The sequence below is a fragment of the Centroberyx affinis genome, unplaced genomic scaffold, assembly GCF_046629955.1.
Source record: "Centroberyx affinis isolate AG114_WGS23_722 - 3 ecotype Tasmania unplaced genomic scaffold, CSIRO-AGI_Caff_v1 ptg004178l_1, whole genome shotgun sequence".
NCBI classification, from domain to species: Eukaryota; Metazoa; Chordata; class Actinopteri; order Beryciformes; family Berycidae; genus Centroberyx; species Centroberyx affinis.
In genome coordinates this window covers 207,486-226,839 of record NW_027281933.1, presented here as the reverse complement: position 1 = coordinate 226,839, position 19,354 = coordinate 207,486, and the positions used below count along the sequence as shown (strand labels likewise).

Here is a 19,354-nt window from a genome sequence, read left to right as displayed (position 1 = left end):
TCTCCGCTCCTCCTCCTCCCCCTCTCCTAACCCAGGGCTTCCAAGATACAAAACAGTTGCCTCCCTCTCTCCCTCCCTCCCGCCCTCCCTCACCGAAGGATGCACAGTTGCTGTCTATTATCCGGTGCTTAATTCAAATCCGCTCTTCTTTATGAGCCTGCAGTCTGTCTGCAGACGGGCTGCATGCGGGGCTCTCGCCGGCTGAGCGCTATACGCAGAGAGCAGGCGCTTTTCTGTGCAGCTGCCTCTTTAACGGCATTCGGCTGTGTGCAAGTAAAGCTTGAAAATCTGTGAAAATAATCTACTGGGCTTGCAACTGAAAAAAACAAAAGAGGCAGCAGATGGCCGTTGCTGTCAAGGAGGGGGAGCGTCTTAGTTCAGCACAGCAGCCTCCTGCACGGCTGACAGGCAGCGGCTGATGGATCTGCGCACGATCAGCACTGTAACTGATATTGTGTTTTCACACGCGCCAATCAGGGCGACATCATCAGTGATCAATAAGATCCACATTGTCGCCATGTCGCCCCTCTCTTTCAGATCGTGGTATGGTCCGTGTTTAGAATACGGCTCTGAGAAAGTGGTAGTTTCTAAACCAGAATATAATATTCCCATAGCCTAATATTTTTTATAGGGACTTGCAGTCTGTGGTATACAATTGTGAATTTACCATGATCGTATCGTGCTTCATGGTATTGGTATGGTGTCACTATAATGTTTCTGGGGACTTTATGGTATTTTCTATCTCTTATGGTATCAATATAATATTCTTATAATATCATATTACTATTGGGAATATATGCCCCTAAAAGTCCTTCCAAAATGTAGGCTATTGTATGTTTAATTTGTTTAAATCTGCTGCAGCGTCATAAACCAAATGTTAATTCCTGGCTGCTAAATTAATCTTGGCCGCCTTTGATCTGGACCTCATATTCTCAAGCTGGAAGCAGTCAACACATGACTGCAGCAGATAGGAGAAAATTGGCAATAAAACACATGGATTTATATTTATTTACACCATTGGTATATTGGCCCCATAAACCCTCATCACCAGATCCTTGTAACTTAGTTTGAAAGCTGAGGAGAAAGCAGGATGTAAAGCACTCTGTAGGGTTTTAATCCTATTCGTGTCTCTTTCTCCACTGATGCATATAAGTCATGAGTCATACCGGAGATCTCAGTCAAACATGACTGCATCACATCACAGCATGCTCCGACAGTGTGTATGATCCTACCAGTGCCAAACCAACCGTAACTGCAGTTAACACAACCCTCAACAACAAATCTGACTATAAAGCCATTAGTATCTGCCTACAATATTGGCTTTTACAGTATATGGAGATTTCAGCTCCACTCACATATTCAAGAAGCACTCCTGACTATTCTTGGACAACAGCTACACTAATGTTTCAGACACTGTTAGTTGATTGAAGTTGAAGACCAAGAGGTTGTTGAGTGTGTGATGAATCCCTAAATCAATTATCATATAAGGTACAGAAGGTCAGGGTTTTTGTGGAAATGTTGCGCCCTAGAGGCAATCTGCATTTACTGCAAAAACTAGTCGCAAATATTGACTTTGTTTTGCCCTTATTTGCTGGGGAGCTGGGAAGAAATAATATTGATCAACCACTAATAACCACAAATGTTCATTGTTACAAGCCCTTTTGATAAGCGCCTGTGAATGTGCACAGTCAATAAATAAGGATGAATAGTGACTCTACAGTAACTCTCAGGCAATCCACTGTGGCTTCAGTTCCTCTGACCAAAAATCACCTGGAGAGTCAATAAAGATTCTCAAAAGTGAGACCAAAGTCCATCAGAGAAGAATAAAATGACTTCAAATGTATCTATTCGATTCCCAAGATCACAAGGAACCTGATATTAAAAATAAGCAGCTTTTCAGATAGATTTTTTCAATACCGATATCACAACAGAATGTGTCTTTTTAGTTGCTTTCGTTTGCAGTTGTTATTGAATGATCCAGGTGTGTTTGTGTGTTTTTTGTGTGTGTGTCTGTGTGTGTGAGTGTGTGTGCTGTGGGGTGTTTGATATGGTGCATTTTAGCTGGTTTTAGCACATATTTAAACACATATAGAATAACTGTGTGTGATATCAGTATACGTTCGGCTGAGAATGGGCTATATGGTCACAGCGGGCTCTTCACATAGGCCTGCTGAGTTTGCTTGTCCCTTTGTCACCTCTGAGCTGCTGCTATCATCAGCAGAAATACACGCACACGCACATGTACACACACACACCACACACACACACACACACACACATACACACAGACATACATGCCTATCCTGTATTACTTTCTGATCTAAAGTAATCCATTTTGGACAGCAATATGCTCGTAAAAATGTTATGTTGGTGATTGAGCTTCTAATATGTGCACATACTCTGTCTAATGTATTTCTCTGTGTGTTGTAGACACAATCAGGGAATCACACGGACACACACACACACATACACACACACACGCACACACACACACGCACACATACCACAGAGAGAGTCTGGGCAATGTGCTGACCTCAGTAAGCTGTTCCTAAATGTTCATTGTTCAGAGCAGCAAGAGGAGAGAGGAGGCTGTAGCTGGTTAGCAGCTACTCTCTCTCTCTCTCTCTCTCCCTCTCTCTCCCTCTCTCTCTCTCTGGTGTTTTGTCCATTCTCTGCTTGTTTGCTTAAATGACATAATGCAAAGGGAGCAAGATGCAGCGATTCATAAAACACAGCGCTTTACAGTAAACCCTCTGCCCTTTGGATGTACAGTAGGCAGTGCTCTCTTGGCAGTTTCCAGTGGAAAACACATTTGGAATAAAATAATGTTTGCAATAAAGGGAATTATATAAAGTGACAAAGCAAAAGAAAAACCTCAGAGAAAGAAGTCAAACTGCTTCAACAAAGCAGTAGTTTGGTCACAGTATGTTTTGAATACAAATACACATAATACAAATATGCCATAACACTGTTACTCTGGTTTGATCAATAGTGTTTAGGAGTGCATCTTCAGTTTTATCAATGAACGACCCAACTTTGGCAACCCCCTCTTTTATACGCTTCACACCGTTTTTTTCCCCGCTGTGTAATAATCAACTTTTTACAGTGCTACGTGACACTGCCAATTACAGCACCAGTCAGTACCAAAGCACTACCAGTCCTGCCAATGTGGCCATTCAATCTGTGCCATTGCCCCTCATTAACCTTCTCCATCCATTGTTCATTTATTCAGTTGTACACAGTTATTCCAAAAATAGCAACAGGTGATTTCATTCACAATATTTCTTGAAACCACAAAGTAAAAACTGGACAAATGTAGTGTCGTGTCCTCTTATGATGAATTAGGGTTTCAAGCACTTAGGGATGAATTATTTTGGACGAGCTGGATTCAGGTGGAGGATGACACCTCTCTGTGCCATTTGAATCTTTGAAAAAACAGTTAACTGTCTAAGACTTTTCCAGTTCGCAATCTATCAACGCTGAACTTGCCTAGAGTCTACTATTCATAGACTTCAATAATCATCAATAAAACAACCCAATCAGATTTCCAACATAGCCGCCATTTTCCTCTTTCAGCTCTGATGTTAACTCCATTTATCCAGTTTGTCCAATTGTCATGAAACTTGGTACTCGTGTTTCAGGAGATCAGATTACTGTTTAAATGCATTTTCAAATCAACTAATACAGGCAGAGGGGGGCAGAGAAACACAATCAATCTGAGTCCTGACAAACAAATGAAGTCTGATACACGTGCTACACAAATATTTCTCAGTTTGAAGTTTGATTATGATATGATATTGATTTGTCAATTAATGAATGATTGATATATAAGCCATTATTTGGAGGATGTGTGACTGAAATGTCATGCAAATCTTTCCAAGGTTTTCTGAAAAGTGGCACTTTAAGTGTTTACCTCTTCCCAGTAATACTAATATGAAGACAAATGCATATACTGTATATAGTTTATAACTGTCACTATCTCACTGGATGGATCGCCGTATCACTTTGTAACTTGCTCTGAGTGTCAAAATCAAATCTTTGAACTCTCCAAAATGATTTTTGATCCCTAACAACCTAAATATTTTACATTCACACTTGACACCTGCTTACAGCTATGTTTTCAAAATTGAAATAGCAACATAAAATATAAATGTGATTGCTGAACTGCCATTGCATGTAGGCCCATTTCTGTGCTGGTAGATCTACATGCTGTGGGGAATACAGCTCTCTTTTTGTTCCAACATATAGATTTACCACATAGGTAATGCAGTATAGACGCTTGCCCTCTTTGTGTTTGGGTGAATCAGTGTGAGTCGGTGTGTTAACCCCTCTGTGGCTCAGACAACAAAACAATGGAGTCCAAAGCAAAGTGCTGACATGAGTCCAGGCGTGCCTCCCCCCTGGCCCCTGACACCCAGGGGTGTATATATACCCCCGCACACACTGTCTCTGCAGACCGCTCAGTGGAACCCTGCGACACACAGCTCTCTATTTTGGGTAGGTCTGGTCTGGCCCGTGTTAAATGAGGACTCACAGTTTGTGTAAAGTAGTTTACAATACAGTACAGTTTCCCAAACTAAGAACCTGATGCAGTATAGGTTCACCTCTTATGTCATCTATCAATTAGCGAGTGGTAAACTTGCTTGATCTGATTGAAACCAGAATAGCTGGTCTTGTTATAGTGACTACCTTTACTGCAAATATTAAAAGGGAGTTGTTTTGAAATTAGGGATTATAACAAAGCAAGTAACAGGAGGCTTGAAGTTGTAGGTCTAGTCATTAGCCTGAAACCTGTCTGAGAATCTATTAGAAGACACAGTAAACAGTTCTGGATAGCAGAGATACTACCTTATATGTCACCTCATGCATTCAAGAATAGGAGTTTTTTGGACACATGAGTATTAAGACTTTGTGATGTTTGGTTGGAACATGATATAGAGTTGTTTGTGAGCGATCCCTGTCCTCATTCTCTCTCTCTCTCTCTTTTCCCTACAGGTACTGCTGAGATAAAAGACAAAATGGCTCTGACAAACCCCATGCCCATGGGCCCTTGGAAGGTGAGTAGCCTATATGGGAGACATGCTTAACACTACATTACCCATAAGCACAGGCTGCACCAAAAACTCCAATGCTGTATAACTGCCAAGCAAAATAAGAGCATTTATGACTGTTTTCTAAAATAAAATCTTCTAACTCTTGACATCGATCCATCGCCTTTAGCTCCAAGATGGAGATGCTGCAGTGTTTCAGTTGTTCCATGTCACATAGAGTAGGCTCTAACATAAATATTAGACTGTTGTAGCCTGATCTACTCTTGGTTCCTGTGTGTTTTCCAGATCACTGTGTACGATCAGGAGTACTTCCAGGGAAGGCGTATGGAGTTCACCGCCTGCTGCCAGAACATCATGGAGTGTGGAATGGAGAACATCCGCTCCCTGAAGGTCGAGTGCGGAGCGTAAGTATCCAGAAAACATTTCTCCAATATTACTGGAAGACAATAGGACTGATTTAAAAGCTGAAGTGGGGGAGCTTTTCAAGACATGACCTTAGACTCTAAGGGGCTTAAACAGCACACTGACTTTCTGTTTCCTTGTTCCTCTGTTGTTTTCCCTCTCTGTTCGTAGCTGGGTGGGCTATGAGCACTCCAGCTTCTGCGGCCAGCAGTTCGTCCTGGAGAAGGGAGACTACCCTCGCTTCGAGGCCTACAGCGGCAGCAACTCCTACCGCATTGAGAGGATGATCTCCTTCAGGCCCATCTGCTGTGCTGTAGGTTCCAAATGCAACCCACTAACATTATTACCCAACCTCACACTGAGTAGCATCTCAATGCATCATCATCTTCATTTAGTCATTTATTTAGTCATTTATTTCATTCAGTTGAAAAATATCAAATTGTTACTTTTTATTAATATCAAGCAGGGCTGGGGTCAATTCATGAACAAACTCATCAATTCAAATTCAACTGAGGAACTAGAATTGGAATTTGAAAAAACCTACAGGAAACATAACTGCAATTGAATTGTAATTTCAGGAAGTTTAACTCAATTTAATGAAATAATGTGAAATTCCATGTTTTTTTTGTTTTTTCTTACCACATATCTGAGATTACATGTAGTGTTACATATTATCAATACTGAATATCATAAAATGTTAAAAGTACTTTTCAGGTGGCATTTGATGTAACGTAATATGTAGTAATGACTTTAATCGTAATACATACATTATGATTGAATGTATTTGATTTGTTTAACTATTTGATTCATAATGTTTGATTCACAATGTTTAGCAAGTCAAGTCATTCCAATTAAATTCCAATTCTGTTTCCTTAGAGCTGGGTGACACTCCAATCCCAACTCCAGGAACTGAATTGGAATTTCCTGTGCATTCTTAATTCAGTTCATGACACTAATGACAGTAAAGCTAAACCCCCTCTCTCCTCCCTATTCCTTGCCCTTCCTGGTGCAGAGCCACAAGGAGTGCCGTATGACCATCTACGAGCAGGAGAACATGATGGGCCGTCAGTTCGAGCTGTGTGACGACTACCCCTCCCTGCAGGCCATGGGCTGGATGAACAACGAGGTCGGATCCATGCACGTCCAGTGTGGAGCGTAAGTCCGACCTCATGATGCTTTACACACCTTCGGAACAGTGCGGTCAGAGAGCAACAGCCATAAACACACCTTCAGTTGATATAAAAATACATAAAAACACACTTCCACCAGGACTGCTGTTCAGATTGTCAGTTATATTCCTGGCGATACTTTCCTTCTAACTCTTACTATTCAACATGCTCATGGTTTATGTGTTTGATGTTGAGTTTAACTGGCCCCTTCTCCCCTGTTCCTGCAGCTTTGTGTGCTACCAGTATCCTGGTTACCGCGGCCACCAGTACATCATGGAGTGCGACTGTCGCGGAGGAGAGTACAAGTGTTACCGTGAGTTCGGCTCCCACTCCCAGACTCCCCAGATTCAGTCCATCAGGAGGATCCAGCACTAAGAGGGGAGCATCTCCTTCACACTTCCTTTTCTCCTTCTCCTTCCTCCACCTCCTCTCCCTCCTCCTTCACTTCCATACCTCCTTCTCTTCCTCCCCTCCCAGACCCCCCCCTCCCCAAAAAAAAAACATCCCGGCTCCGCTGGTCCGGCTAGTCAAAGCTGGATCCCGGGCCGGACTTCAGGTGCTTACTTGTCCACAGCACTTTGCTTTTTAAAGAAACAACACAAAAGAAAGGAAAGATGAATTACACTGTAAGAAAGACAGAAAATGGGAACGACAGAGAAAAAGTGAAAAAGTATGAAAACGAAGCCTCGTCTCCAGAAGGTTGGCTGCGGAAGGGTGAAACACCTCTGAAACTTTTGCTCCTCTTCATCCCCACCACCGATGCCATCACCATCATCAATGTCTTCTTCATCAGCACCATCATCAGTATTGCTGTTACTGTGATATTCATGATTGCCTATGTTCACGACTGATGAATAAAGAGAATGAGCAAAGAAACAGAGAGATTCACAATACAACGAGTGACCTGTATCTCAATCACATCTGTGTCCTATCTATCTCCGCTGACACTCTGGGTAACAAACAACACATGTGTAAAGCCATGAGGGTGAGACTAACTACATTAATCTGCAATACAGACTCTCATACCTGAAATATGAACTTGTGAGGTGAATCTCAGGGCAAATAGGCAAGATATGAATGAGAAAACATTTTAAATCCCTTGAAAATACCTCCTCAAACAGCATTCATTCATGTAATTCCCATGATATTGCCTCAATATTGATATCATCTACCAAAAGTGAGAACCAAGCGGGTTTGGACTGTGATATGATCACATTGCACTGTGTCTACCTGCTCTTCTATTGACAATGAATGGACTATCAATGGACCCTCACATTTTTGGACAATGTGAGAGCACCGATAGCGATTTTCCAAAACTCTTAGCTCTAGTTTGAAATAAATCCCATGAAAGCTCAAACAAAACCTTCTACAAATACAAAAGTACGCCTCATTTTCAGTCAATGCCGGTGGAAAAGATCCATGAAAACTCTGTTTTCATGGATCCAACATTGGGAGCAGACATAGCTTCAGGACAAATGGATGAAGAGGGCAATTGATTTTTTATGAGGGGAAACAACATTAATGAAATTAAAATCAATATGTTGTAACAGACATTGATGATACATTAAGATAATACATTATTAAATCATTGTATTAGAATTATTAGGCTATATTATTACATAAGTAATATTGCATGATTCCAATTTAGAGTTAGGTTGTTGTGGCTTGATTCATAGAGCTCAGGTTTTTAGGATTTGATTGATATAATGATATTTAAGGAGCAAAGTTATCTGCACATATATTCTTTTTGGTATAGTATTCCATTTCCTGGCATTTCCCATTCAAGTTTAGCTTTTGCAGAAAAATGTTGATGAAAAGATATTGTCACATGCTGTGTAATACTACTAGTAATTTGTGCAAAATGGCCATGTGAGTTCATGGAGATGCATGGGGATTCATGGCCTCAGGGCAAGCATTTCAGCATTTGTCCGGGGATACCACTAGGCTTTCTTAGCCATAAGCCTGTTAGGCTTCTGTCAGCATGTTTCACATTTGAACCCATGGGAAAATAAGTGAATGCCTTGGATGACCTGTATTGATTTGGCCTTGAAGCCGACGATCATAATGAGAAGTGGCTTAGAGCCAGAAGCCACGAGAGGGCGCTATTGGTCAAAGAAGAATTGCGACAGTTGTTTCTCCTTGACGGCTGATGATGACATGTCAACAACAGACATGGCGACCAACAGCAACTATTGGGAAGGTAAATTATCTTACACTAATATGACAGAACTAGCTGCGTACATACCTGTAATTATTCTTTCCCGATTCAAAACAGCCGTAATTCACATGTCCTGTAATAAGTCAGTTAATGGACTTCATATATTTGCCGACGAGGCAGCTGATGTGCCATCCAGGCTAACCTGTTAGCGTTAGCGTGTTAGCCATCATCTAACTTAACAGGTTAGCAGCTAGTCAGTCTGTTAAATGTCAGAGTTACAGGTCAGTGTGTTGGCCTGCCAGCTTCCCTGATTGAATTGAAATGTGTCTACCTGCCTGCCTGTCTGTCTGCCTGTCTGCAGTGGTGAAAAGAGTACTAGAATGTCCTAGTCAAGTAGAAGTATTGTTACTTTACTGATATTTTACTTACATAGAAGTAAATGTACTAGTGTAAAAATCTACTTACGTAACAGTAAAAGTTACTGAGTTACTTGTTAGAAAAGAGAACATTGCTACCATGTGATCTTTTCTATGCAAATCTAAAGGGACAGGATTATTTTAATTGGAAAAACTGAAAATTACAAAATAAAATGCACAAACAAAATGAAGCCAGATTACTCTTCTCTTCTTTGCTGACTGATCGCTCACTGTCAATGGCTGGAGATTTTTTCATTTTCTGTTGCTTATGGAGAGCCACATTGTACTCTGTAATGGATGTGATTTTAAAAATGTAGCGAAGTCCAATAGCTACCTCAGTAAAAACATACTTAAAAGTAAAATTACAAACTTTAGAGAAACACAGAAGGTACAAAAAGAAATACAGAAAGTACACAAAAAAGCTACTCAATTACAGTAACGTGAGTAGGGTAATGTATTAGTTACTTCCACCCTCGCCTGTCTGTCTGTCTACCTGTCCTGTACCTGTCTGTCTGTCTTCCTGTCCTGTACCTGTCTGTCTGTCTTCCTGTCCTGTACCTGTCTGTCTGTCTTCCTGTCCTGTACCTGTCTCTCTGTCTACCTGTCCTGTACCTGTCTGTCTGTCTACCTGTCCTGTGCCTGTCTGTCTGTCTTCCTGTCCTGTACCTGTCTGTCTGTCTTCCTGTCCTCTACCTGTCTGTATGTCTCACTAACATGTCTCTCTCTGTGTTTCTTCTCTCAGATCTGCGTAAACAGGCCAGGCAGCTGGAGAATGAGCTGGACCTGAAGCTGGTGTCTTTCAGTAAGCTCTGCACCAGCTACAGCAGCAGGTAACCGCACTTCATCCCTTTATTTTCACACTCAGGATGTATACTGAGTGTTGCTTACCTTGAATATACAACCTGGATGCCTTTTGTGGGTTCCTCTTGCTCAAATGGAAGCTAAGGACATTTCTTTCCTTTTTTTTGGTGGTATTTTTGGCTGAAAATATGTGGAAATTCTAGAGGAGTGTTTCTTTCCTCTTCTTCTTCTAAAGTACACTACCATAATTTACTATAATAAACATGGTTTTGTTTTGTATATATGAAAGCAGTTGTTTTATGGATCTCTACATTCTGTTTTGGCCCGGCAGTGAGTTTTATTTATTTGGATGTTGTTTGTTAGGGCCACACGATTTTGCTGAATATTGCAATTGCAATATAAATTGCAATACAGTATACAGTTTCAATATTACAGATTTTTTCAGAAGTTTTTTTGTTTTTTCTACATAGTGCTATTTAATTTATAGTAGGGCTGCAACTAACGATTATTTTCATTGTCGATTAATCTGACGATTATTTTCACGATTAATCGATTAGTTGTTTGGTCTATAAATGTCAGAAAATGGTGAAAAATGTTGATCAGTGTTTCCCAAAGCCCAAGATGACGTCCTCAAATGTCTTGTTTTGTCCACAACCCAAAGATATTCAGTTTAATGTCATAGAGGAGTAAAGAAACCAGCCACCATGAGCAGCCACCATAATTGCAGCAACTTGCGATTTGAAAATTGAAGTAGCTCATATAGTGATTTTTTTTTTTTTTTGATTAATTGTGCAATCTTAGTCTATATTCTCTCTTGAAGACATCAGTGTTGCTTTCTGCCACTTCCTGTCATTGTCAACAGGTCAGACTCTGTGGCCTCATCTCAGGACAATATGCTGGTGGCCATGACAACTGAGCTGGAGCAGCTGTTGGCCAGTGTAAGTCAAACATCACACTCTCATGTGGTCACTCTTACAGACATAGTCCAGGGGCTTCAGGGCTTCCTTCAGAAGAAGTTGAAAGAAAGAGGTCGAATGTAAGCCTAAAGTGCCAAAATCTGAAAGAGGCTTTGAAAACATCATTACATAATCAGTTCCTCCAACAGACAAAGAAGTAGCTAGACAACCAAAGCTGTTTTAGTAATGTTAGATACTTTATATTTTGTTTTTCCAGCTCCTGGGTCAGATGCAAATTAGCTAACTTGGCCTTCCTGGCTTACTGAGAGAAATCTTGTTTATTGTACAGATGATGATGTCATTGTGATACTATCATGTTTACTTTACTTTGAAGTTCCTTATTGTTTTACCCAATAAAAAAAGGATTAAAATAAATAAAAAATACCTGAAAGAAGAAGTTGGTCTGGTATTTTTAAGTATGACCTGCAAAAATTGATTGAAATGTTTTGAGATCACCGACAAGAAGCTGTGTTAGTTTACAGCATATAGTAACTGAGTACTTGATGTCTGGCCTGTCTGTTTTTCCTGTCAGTTAACAACAGTTAATGACAAGATGGCAGAATACATAAACACCCCGGGAGCTTCGTCACACAACGCAGCACTGATGCACACCTTACAGAGACACAGAGACATCTTACAGGTAAAGACAGTAAATTCACTTTCTTCCATCACTTTCTGTAGCTGTCATCTTCTGTTAGCTTTACCTATAAGCCTATATAGTAGAAACTTGTTTATCCAAACCACAAACTTCTGAGATTTGTGTATTGAATGGGCACAATGAATATTAGGATGTGATTATTGGTGGTAGCAACCACAGGTCTGTTGTGACCTCAGATCCTGGAGGTCTGGGGATAAACACTGTTCTTGTTGTATTTACCTTGACCTCTGACCTCTGTCTCTCTGTCCTGTAGGATTACACTCACGAGTTCCACAAAACCAAAAGCAACTTCCTCAGCCTGCGAGAGCGAGAAGACCTGCTGGGCTCCGTCCACAGAGACATCGAGTGAGTTTATACAGTTTATAGATTTAAGTTTCCTTCCTTAAATCCTTCCTTAAATCCTGCCATCCCTGCTTTTTCTTCCTTACCTCCTTTTCCTTCCTTCATTCATTCCTTCTTTCCTTCTTTCTTTCCATCCTTCATTCCTTCCTTCCTTCCTTCATTCCCAGCTTTTTAGTTTTTTCTAATCTCCTTCTTTCCTTTGCTGCTTTTTCTTCCTTCCCTCCTTCCTTCCATCCGTCCCTGCTTTTTTCTTCCGTCTTTTCTTCTCTCCATCCTTTTTCTTCCATCCTTACTGCCTTCCTTCTCTCCTTCCTTCCTTATTTTCTTCCTTTTTCTTCCCTCCCTCCTTTTTCATCCTTCCCTACCCCCTCCTTCCTTCCTTACTTCCTTCCTTCCTTCCTTCCTCCCTCCTTTCCCTCTTATCCTTGTCTTCTTTCCCTGCCTTTTCTCCCTTTCTTGCTTCCTTCCCTGCTGTTTTTCCTTCCTTCCTTCTTTCCTTCCTTCCTCCCTCCCTCTCTCCCTCCTTTCCCTCCTCCCTTCCCTCTGTTCCTTCCTTCCTCTCCTCCATCATGTGTTTGAACAAACTATTGTCTATTGTTCGCCGGCTGTTTTGCAGCTCCCTCGCCTTTTGTCATATCTTCCTTCACCAGCAGGAGGCAGATATCGCCGCTTTGTGGCAGAGTTTCCCCACCCTCTAATAATCTTCCTCCCTCTTATCTTGTAATATCCTCTTTCCCTCTCCTCCTCTTATTAGCCCCTCTTCCTCTCTCCCTCTCTCTGCCTGTCTGTCTCTCTCTCCCTCTCTCTCTCTCTCTGGGGAGATCTTTCCTAAGTGCCTTCTACAGTAAATCAAACCGCAAGGCTTTCATTCAGGCCGAGCTGAGGGAGAGTGGTTACGTCTGGCCCGCCTGATCCAGAGAAAGGCTTTATCAGAGGATAACAGAGAGAGAGACAGACAGACGGAGAGAAAAGAGAAAGAGAGGTTGCACTGATTTAGGTGTTGACTGATTGTAAAGACGATGAGAGTGAATCTGATTGAGGCCCGGAGAGACGAGAGGTGTGGAGAAAATGTTAAGAAACGCCGGATGATGAATAGATGGTTAGTCTGAAATGAGGAGGAGATGGTGTAAATAAGAGATGGAGGACAGAGTTGTGGGTAGATGTAAAGCCGAGCTAATTACTTAAAAGCTTTAATGCAGGAAGTCCCATAATCACAGGCCAGTCCCCAGTTAAAGGGAGGGAGAGAAAGAATCAGCGACAGAAAGAGAGTCTTGCAGGCCCAGAAAGTTAACAGCAGAAACCCTTTCCTGCAGCTAATTCATACACTGTAAATGTAAAAGTTTTGGACATACATCAAACGCACAGTACTGAAAATAAACACCTTTGAATCACATCATTGCTTCACCAATGTCTTATAAAACAGAATGGTAATATTCAACTAAATGCTTATTTGTGGAAGAGTTAAAGTGAGGAAGTTAAGTTACTATTCATCCTGCAGTCGCTTTGATATTGATTCCTCTCTTCCTTCTTTCCCTTCTTCTCCCTCCTCCTCTGTTCTTTCTCTCCTCTCCTTTTATTAGTTTCTCCACCCTCTCTTTCTCTATTTCACTCTTTCTCTCTCTCTCTCTCTCTCTCTGGCTTTCCATCTCTGTATTTATAATATATTTGATTAGGTGAATAGTTTTTTTTACGATGCACGTCTGCACACCTAGACACTTTTTCTGCATATCTGTGGCTTCTTGTAGACACATCACACATCCAGTGTATGCTGTAAATTCATAGTTGTTTTCTACATTTTCTCATGTTTTTCCTCATTTTTTTTTATATATTTCAACTTTTTGGGGTATTTTTTCATATCATACATATGTTTCATTCATTTTTTTTTTCTTTGTCTCAGTTGTGATTTATATATTTTAATTCTTTTCGTTCATGTATTTCTACTTATTATCTTCTTGTGTGGTAACTGTCGGTTGCATTTGCCATTTAGATTCTGTTTTCTGTATCCGATTACGATATGCTGACCCAATGTCCCCATAGGGATTATTGGTTTTATCTCATATTATGTATCTCTCTCATTTTCTCATTCTCTCTCTGTCTCTGTCTCTGTCTCTCTCTCTCTCTCTCTCTCTCTCTCTCTCTCTCTCTCTCTCTCTCCTTCTCTCTCTCTCTCTCTCAGGTCCTATAAGAGCGGCACAGGTGTGAATAACAGAAGGACTGAGCTCTTCCTGAAGGAACACGAACATCTGAGGAAGTAAGAGATCGCTCCAAAAACAACTTATAACTCATAAACACTGTAACACGGAAATAGAAATACTTATTTGCATTTTCAAGCAGACCAAGAGGGCTTTTAGTTTGTATATCTATTCTATTCCATTGGTTGGAGTTTAGGATCTGAGTCCATTACAACAATGACTCCACTGGGACCAATGTAGCTGTCAGTCTGACAGTGTTGTACCTGCACGGTCTTAAAAATGCCTGTATGTTTTAGTAACTTATAATAAATCTGAAGCCTAAATGAGGTTGATTATATTCCAACACAAACAGGCTCAAGGAGAGTTTTTGAAACTGAGGAAGATGGAGGGTTTAATTTGTCTGAGTAGAGGGTAGTGTGTGAAACAAAGAGTGTGAGTGTGTGTGTGTGTGTGTGTGAGTGTGTGTGTGTGTGTGCGCACACATGTCTGTGATTTAATGGACATCTCATCACTCACCTCAGCTTGCGGCTGATGATGTCTGCCTCAAGCTCTTTCCTGTAACTGGACTGAGATAGAAAACGATTTAAAAAAAAAAAAGAAGAAGGAAAAAAAGGAGCAGAATGAGAGTAGAAGAAAACAGTGAAAGAGGAAAATGTGGTGACAAAAAGGGTGGAATGGAGAAGAAATAAAGTGGATGATGGATAGAGAGAGAAAGCAGAGGACAGCAGTAGATGGATAGAGGGAGAGGAGAGGTGGACGGATAGATGGAGGAAGTATAAAGAGCAGTATTGATTTCTGCTCTCCAGTGGAGTCCGTCAGGATGTGCTGCTGCTGCCCTCATATGCTCCGCTCAGCCCGGACCGAACACTTTGCCTCTCTGTCCATCACTTACCTCTACAGCTAATGGCAGCTGATGTAAAGCCTGTCCGTACGTGTTCAGCCTATGCTTCATATTGTCCGTCTGCGTTTCGCTTACACGCACATTTTCCTTTTGAGTGAGCGTTTTCTAGCAAACATTTCATCTACACAAGATGGAAAAACAATAGGAGTGTTATTTAAAAATCAAAAAGTGTTTAAAAATAAATCGGAAACAGATTTGCCATTGTGAAATTTATATCTGTGCGTTCAGAGCTGTTGTATTATGGAGATTAATTAGCTACCATCATGATGGGGTGGGAGTTGACCAATCAGATCCCAGCTTCTCCAAAAATCCTCCATTAACCAGCACTTTGGGCCGTCTCGCAGGAATCACAGGAAGTGCTCCTTTTATGATAATAGGGCCAAAGAGCCGTGTGGTTTCATGGCGAGAGCCTTGACTACATACTGTAGTATTATTTTATCTTTATTATTATTCTCTGTCAGCTGTGAGAGAAATATGTGTTTGAAATTATCTCAGAAATGTATAAATGAAAAGTTTTGTCCCAGAATGAGATGAACACCTAACTGTTCTTACAGAGTGAAGGGTAGCAAAAAATGACAATAAATTATGGTATTTTTTAACAGATTCCTTAGATAAATAGGATTTTAGAAATGAACTCTTCACATTCTCTTGGGTTTAGGTATTTAAAATGCTTTAAACTGACTGTTCTCTTTTTTCCCCTCAACATTTCATATTCACAGCTCAGACAGTCTTATTGATAATGCAATAAGGTAAGCTCTATTCTTCTTCTCTCTCTTTTCCTTTCTCCTCTTGCTCTCCCTCTCTCTCTCTCAGACACACACACACACACACACACACACACACACACACACTACAAGCAAACACAGCACATTCAGGTCTATTAAAAGAGACCGTCATATCTTCCTACTTTTTTGGCCTCTCAGTCTAAACATTAAAACCAACTTAATGTGATGATGTGAGGACGTTAATATGCCACTTTCCTGGCTCTAATCCCTCATGCTCTCCCTCTGCCTCCAGTATCGCCATGGCTACCAAAGAGAACATCACATTTCAGCGTGGGATGCTGAAGTCCATTCAGACCAGGGTCACGACTTTGGCCAGTATCCTTTTAACACTTTTTCTAAGTCACGCTGGGGTGTCGCTCATTTCTCTCCCCGCCCTCTGACACACAGCTGGGATATACGATCACTTCATTTCTTTTTCTGGTTGTGTTATGACTCCTGTCTCTGTTTTCTCTCCTGCTTTTCTTTCTGTCTGTCACTCTAACCCTGTCTTTCTCTCCCTCTCATTTTAATCCTCCAGTATTTTCCTTCACCGCTCTTCCCCGTCCTTCAGATCGTTTCCCAGCCATCAACGGTCTCATCCAGCGAATCAATTTGCGCAAGAGGCGGGACTCTTTCATTCTAGGCGGAGTGATTGGAGTCTGCACCATCCTCCTGTTGCTCTACACCTTCCACTGATTTGCTGGTCAACTGGCAGTAAAGTTTGACGGACAGTTCCTCTCTTTAACAACAGAAATATCCATTTTAAAGCGGGTCCAGTGTGGCCGAGACTTTGTTTATATTTTCAAATATTTTTCCTTATCTTGTAAATTCCTTGACCTTACAAACAATAGTTTAAAGAGGGAATGAGGAGAATAGGTCACATTTAAAATAAAAAAACCCAATCTAAATCGAAAGAGTGAATGTGTTTCAACTCTCAGATTGGACCAAAGCAAATTCTATAATGAACCTGATGTATCTTGTATCTAGATAATGTTGATTATTTATTCTATGAATTATGATAACATTTTTATCTGGGAATTTGAATATTGCTGCATATGTCCTGTTGTATTTTTTAAGTCTTTCTAGATGTGTGGAGAACTCATTTTATGGGACTGTGTGAGATTGATGTCTTTTTACATGGTATTGGCGGTGCCTAATAAAAGAATGGTGATGAGCTCACTTTCAAGTTCCTCATGCTTGTTCAAGTTTATTTCAGACATGCAAAACTATGGCACAGTAAACCAATCATACAGTATAAATGTATAAACATCAACATCAGAGTGCCAAGAACAGTGCATACAGGGAACACCCCCTTCATATCTTGCAGTATACTGTAAACTAATGAGGTTTAGAGATCCAGGCAGTTCAGTAGAGTTTCAACATAGTAGTGCGATTTCTTTACCGCGCAAAGCAAGCTATCGAGCTAAAACTGCGACGGGGAGTTGTTGTGGTAATCGTACACATACATTACATGATTTTAAACTTGGTATGTAAACAGTGTATGAAATCAGCTTTGACAACTTCCCACAGCCACAGAATTCTTGTGCCATTACTTACAGAAGAGGAAAACACTTTCGGTCTGTTATGAAAGACATTGTTGCAAATATTAAGACAGACAGGGCAGGCACTGATGGGATTGCAGATTGATAGCTAAACATTTTACTGGAGGTGCACTGATAACATTTTTTAGCTGGGCACACAAATGAGTATTTCATTCTGAGTTCTCACTGATACCAAGTACCAATCTTAGTGCTTTTTTTCCCTTTTGTTGACAGTTTTGGCCATCCTACTTTATTTTACGACAAAACATCTTTGATCTAATCAAATGCCATTTCCCATCTAATTGTGTCAATTGACTATTTAAATAAAATTTCAATGCCATTATCTAGTATTTGGTTCTTGGTATCTGTGGCCTTCATTGATACCAAACGATCAATGCACCACTGATTTGGACTTTGAATAGTTACATTGGCTCCGCAGAATGTGCTGTCTGATGGTCCCACACAGTCAGTGTGTAGAGCTTCATTTTCCTTCATCCCATTGTTCCTGAGTTTGTGGGGAGGGGTTATTGGACATGCCTGTTCCAGAAAAAGAGAAATGGCCTGCGACTTGTTTCCTCTTTCTTTCCTTAGTCCATAGCAGAAATAGTAATAAGTAATAAGTTACAGTCCCTTTGGCTTGTTTTCAACTCAACTTTTTTTTTCTCTTTGGTGATTTTGTGCTTTTTCATCTTCAAATGACATTTATCCTCCTCGCCTCTGTGCAATTTTGAGAACAGACACTGTAATGTATCTGCTGAGACCGCTGCTTCCATCCCACAGTTCACTTGGCATCCTGGGCCTCTGAGAGACAGAAGAGAGGAGGGAGACAATAAGAGAAGATACACAGCGTTACATTGGGGATTGTGTGTGTGTGTGTGTGTGTGTGTGTGTGTGTGTGTGTGTGTCAGTCACACTCATCCATACCTATTGTCAACACTATGAAGATGATGACAGCCACACCCAGCAGCAAGGAAATACAGCTAAGCAGCATAGAGAGACGCCCGAATTTCCTCGCTCCTTCAATATCTCCTGTATGGAGGACAGACCTCGACTAAAGGGGAGAGTGGGGGGGGCAGGGGGGGTAGATTAAGGGTGTGGGGTGGGATGGGGTGGGGTGTTAGGGGGGGGTATTCAACAAGAAAGTATTCAGATGCAACATAGCTGGAAAACACCTGCAGTGGTTTAAAAGAATAAGCTTCCATGCATTTGCAGTATAAACACACATAGACGACCGCCACGGCACAATGAGATAAATGACACAATTCGTAATATCATGAACAAAATGAACACAATTATAGTGAATCTACTGCAAGGACACTCACCACATGCGCATACCACAAGGCGCACAGGTTGAGCGGCAGGCCGGGGCAGACACACGACAGCACCGCCAGCCAGAGGTAACTCGGCGGCGCGGAACCGAGCGGCACCGGTGGCACACCCAAGCTGAGCCGGGAGGAGGATTTGGGTGGGGCCGCCAGATGCCCGACGGAGCCCGACTTGAGCGGCGATCTGTGTCCGTTCTGGTCCGCGTCCAGGGACCGGACGCTCCCTCTGATGTGGAGGGAGAAGGAGTCGGACGGTTTGATGTTGCTCTGCCCGGTGGGCTCGGCTGTCGTGGTGCTCAATAGTTTCTGCGTGTCCTGGAAGTCGGTGGGATGAGAAACTTCCCTTTCGCCGAGGGCGCTTTTCCCAAAGGCAGCATCAGTGTTGATAGCCATAACTGAAAGATCTGATGGATCAGAAGTCTTCAAGTCTTAATTTCTGTTATTTTTTTTCCGTTTTCCTTTGGATGGAGAGGCTGAAGAGTCTTCCTTCAGATGTTCTCCATGGAGTGATCATCAGAATAAATATTATAAATTCAGAGAGCCTAATACCTTCAAGGCAAACTATTTAATTAAGCAGTCCAACTCCATCAAAACTTCGTATTGATGAGCGAGGTGTTATTGATGTCTCGGTTCCTCTCGCGTTTAGTTTCTATTGAGCGTCCGAACGCACGCCTTCCC

The 19,354-nt window shown here is 41.4% G+C and overlaps 3 protein-coding genes across 3 annotated transcripts; 2 read left to right on the top strand and 1 right to left on the bottom strand.

The window, feature by feature from the left end:
• Positions 1-5,018: 5,018 nt before the first annotated feature.
• On the top strand, positions 5,019-6,997 carry LOC139663956 (beta-crystallin A1-like). The gene is made up of 5 exons (XM_071542752.1): positions 5,019-5,057; positions 5,337-5,455; positions 5,625-5,766; positions 6,466-6,608; positions 6,850-6,997. The coding sequence occupies exons 1-5, from the start codon at positions 5,019-5,021 to the stop codon at positions 6,995-6,997; spliced, it is 591 nt and encodes a 196-aa protein (XP_071398853.1).
• A 1,772-nt stretch (positions 6,998-8,769) lies between these two features.
• Positions 8,770-16,980, top strand: LOC139663955 (Golgi SNAP receptor complex member 1-like). The gene is made up of 9 exons (XM_071542751.1): positions 8,770-8,822; positions 9,939-10,026; positions 10,860-10,935; positions 11,486-11,593; positions 11,865-11,956; positions 14,130-14,204; positions 15,766-15,795; positions 16,064-16,146; positions 16,382-16,980. Exons 1-9 carry the CDS (start codon positions 8,780-8,782, stop codon positions 16,504-16,506), a joined length of 720 nt encoding a protein of 239 aa, XP_071398852.1. The 5' UTR covers positions 8,770-8,779; the 3' UTR covers positions 16,507-16,980.
• A 1,275-nt stretch (positions 16,981-18,255) lies between these two features.
• LOC139663952 (trafficking regulator of GLUT4 1-like) lies at positions 18,256-19,069 on the bottom strand. Its single transcript, XM_071542749.1, has 2 exons — positions 18,674-19,069; positions 18,256-18,402 (listed from the first exon to the last, which is right to left on the bottom strand). Exons 1-2 carry the CDS (start codon positions 19,067-19,069, stop codon positions 18,256-18,258), a joined length of 543 nt encoding a protein of 180 aa, XP_071398850.1.
• Between the last annotated feature and the right edge of the window lie 285 nt (positions 19,070-19,354).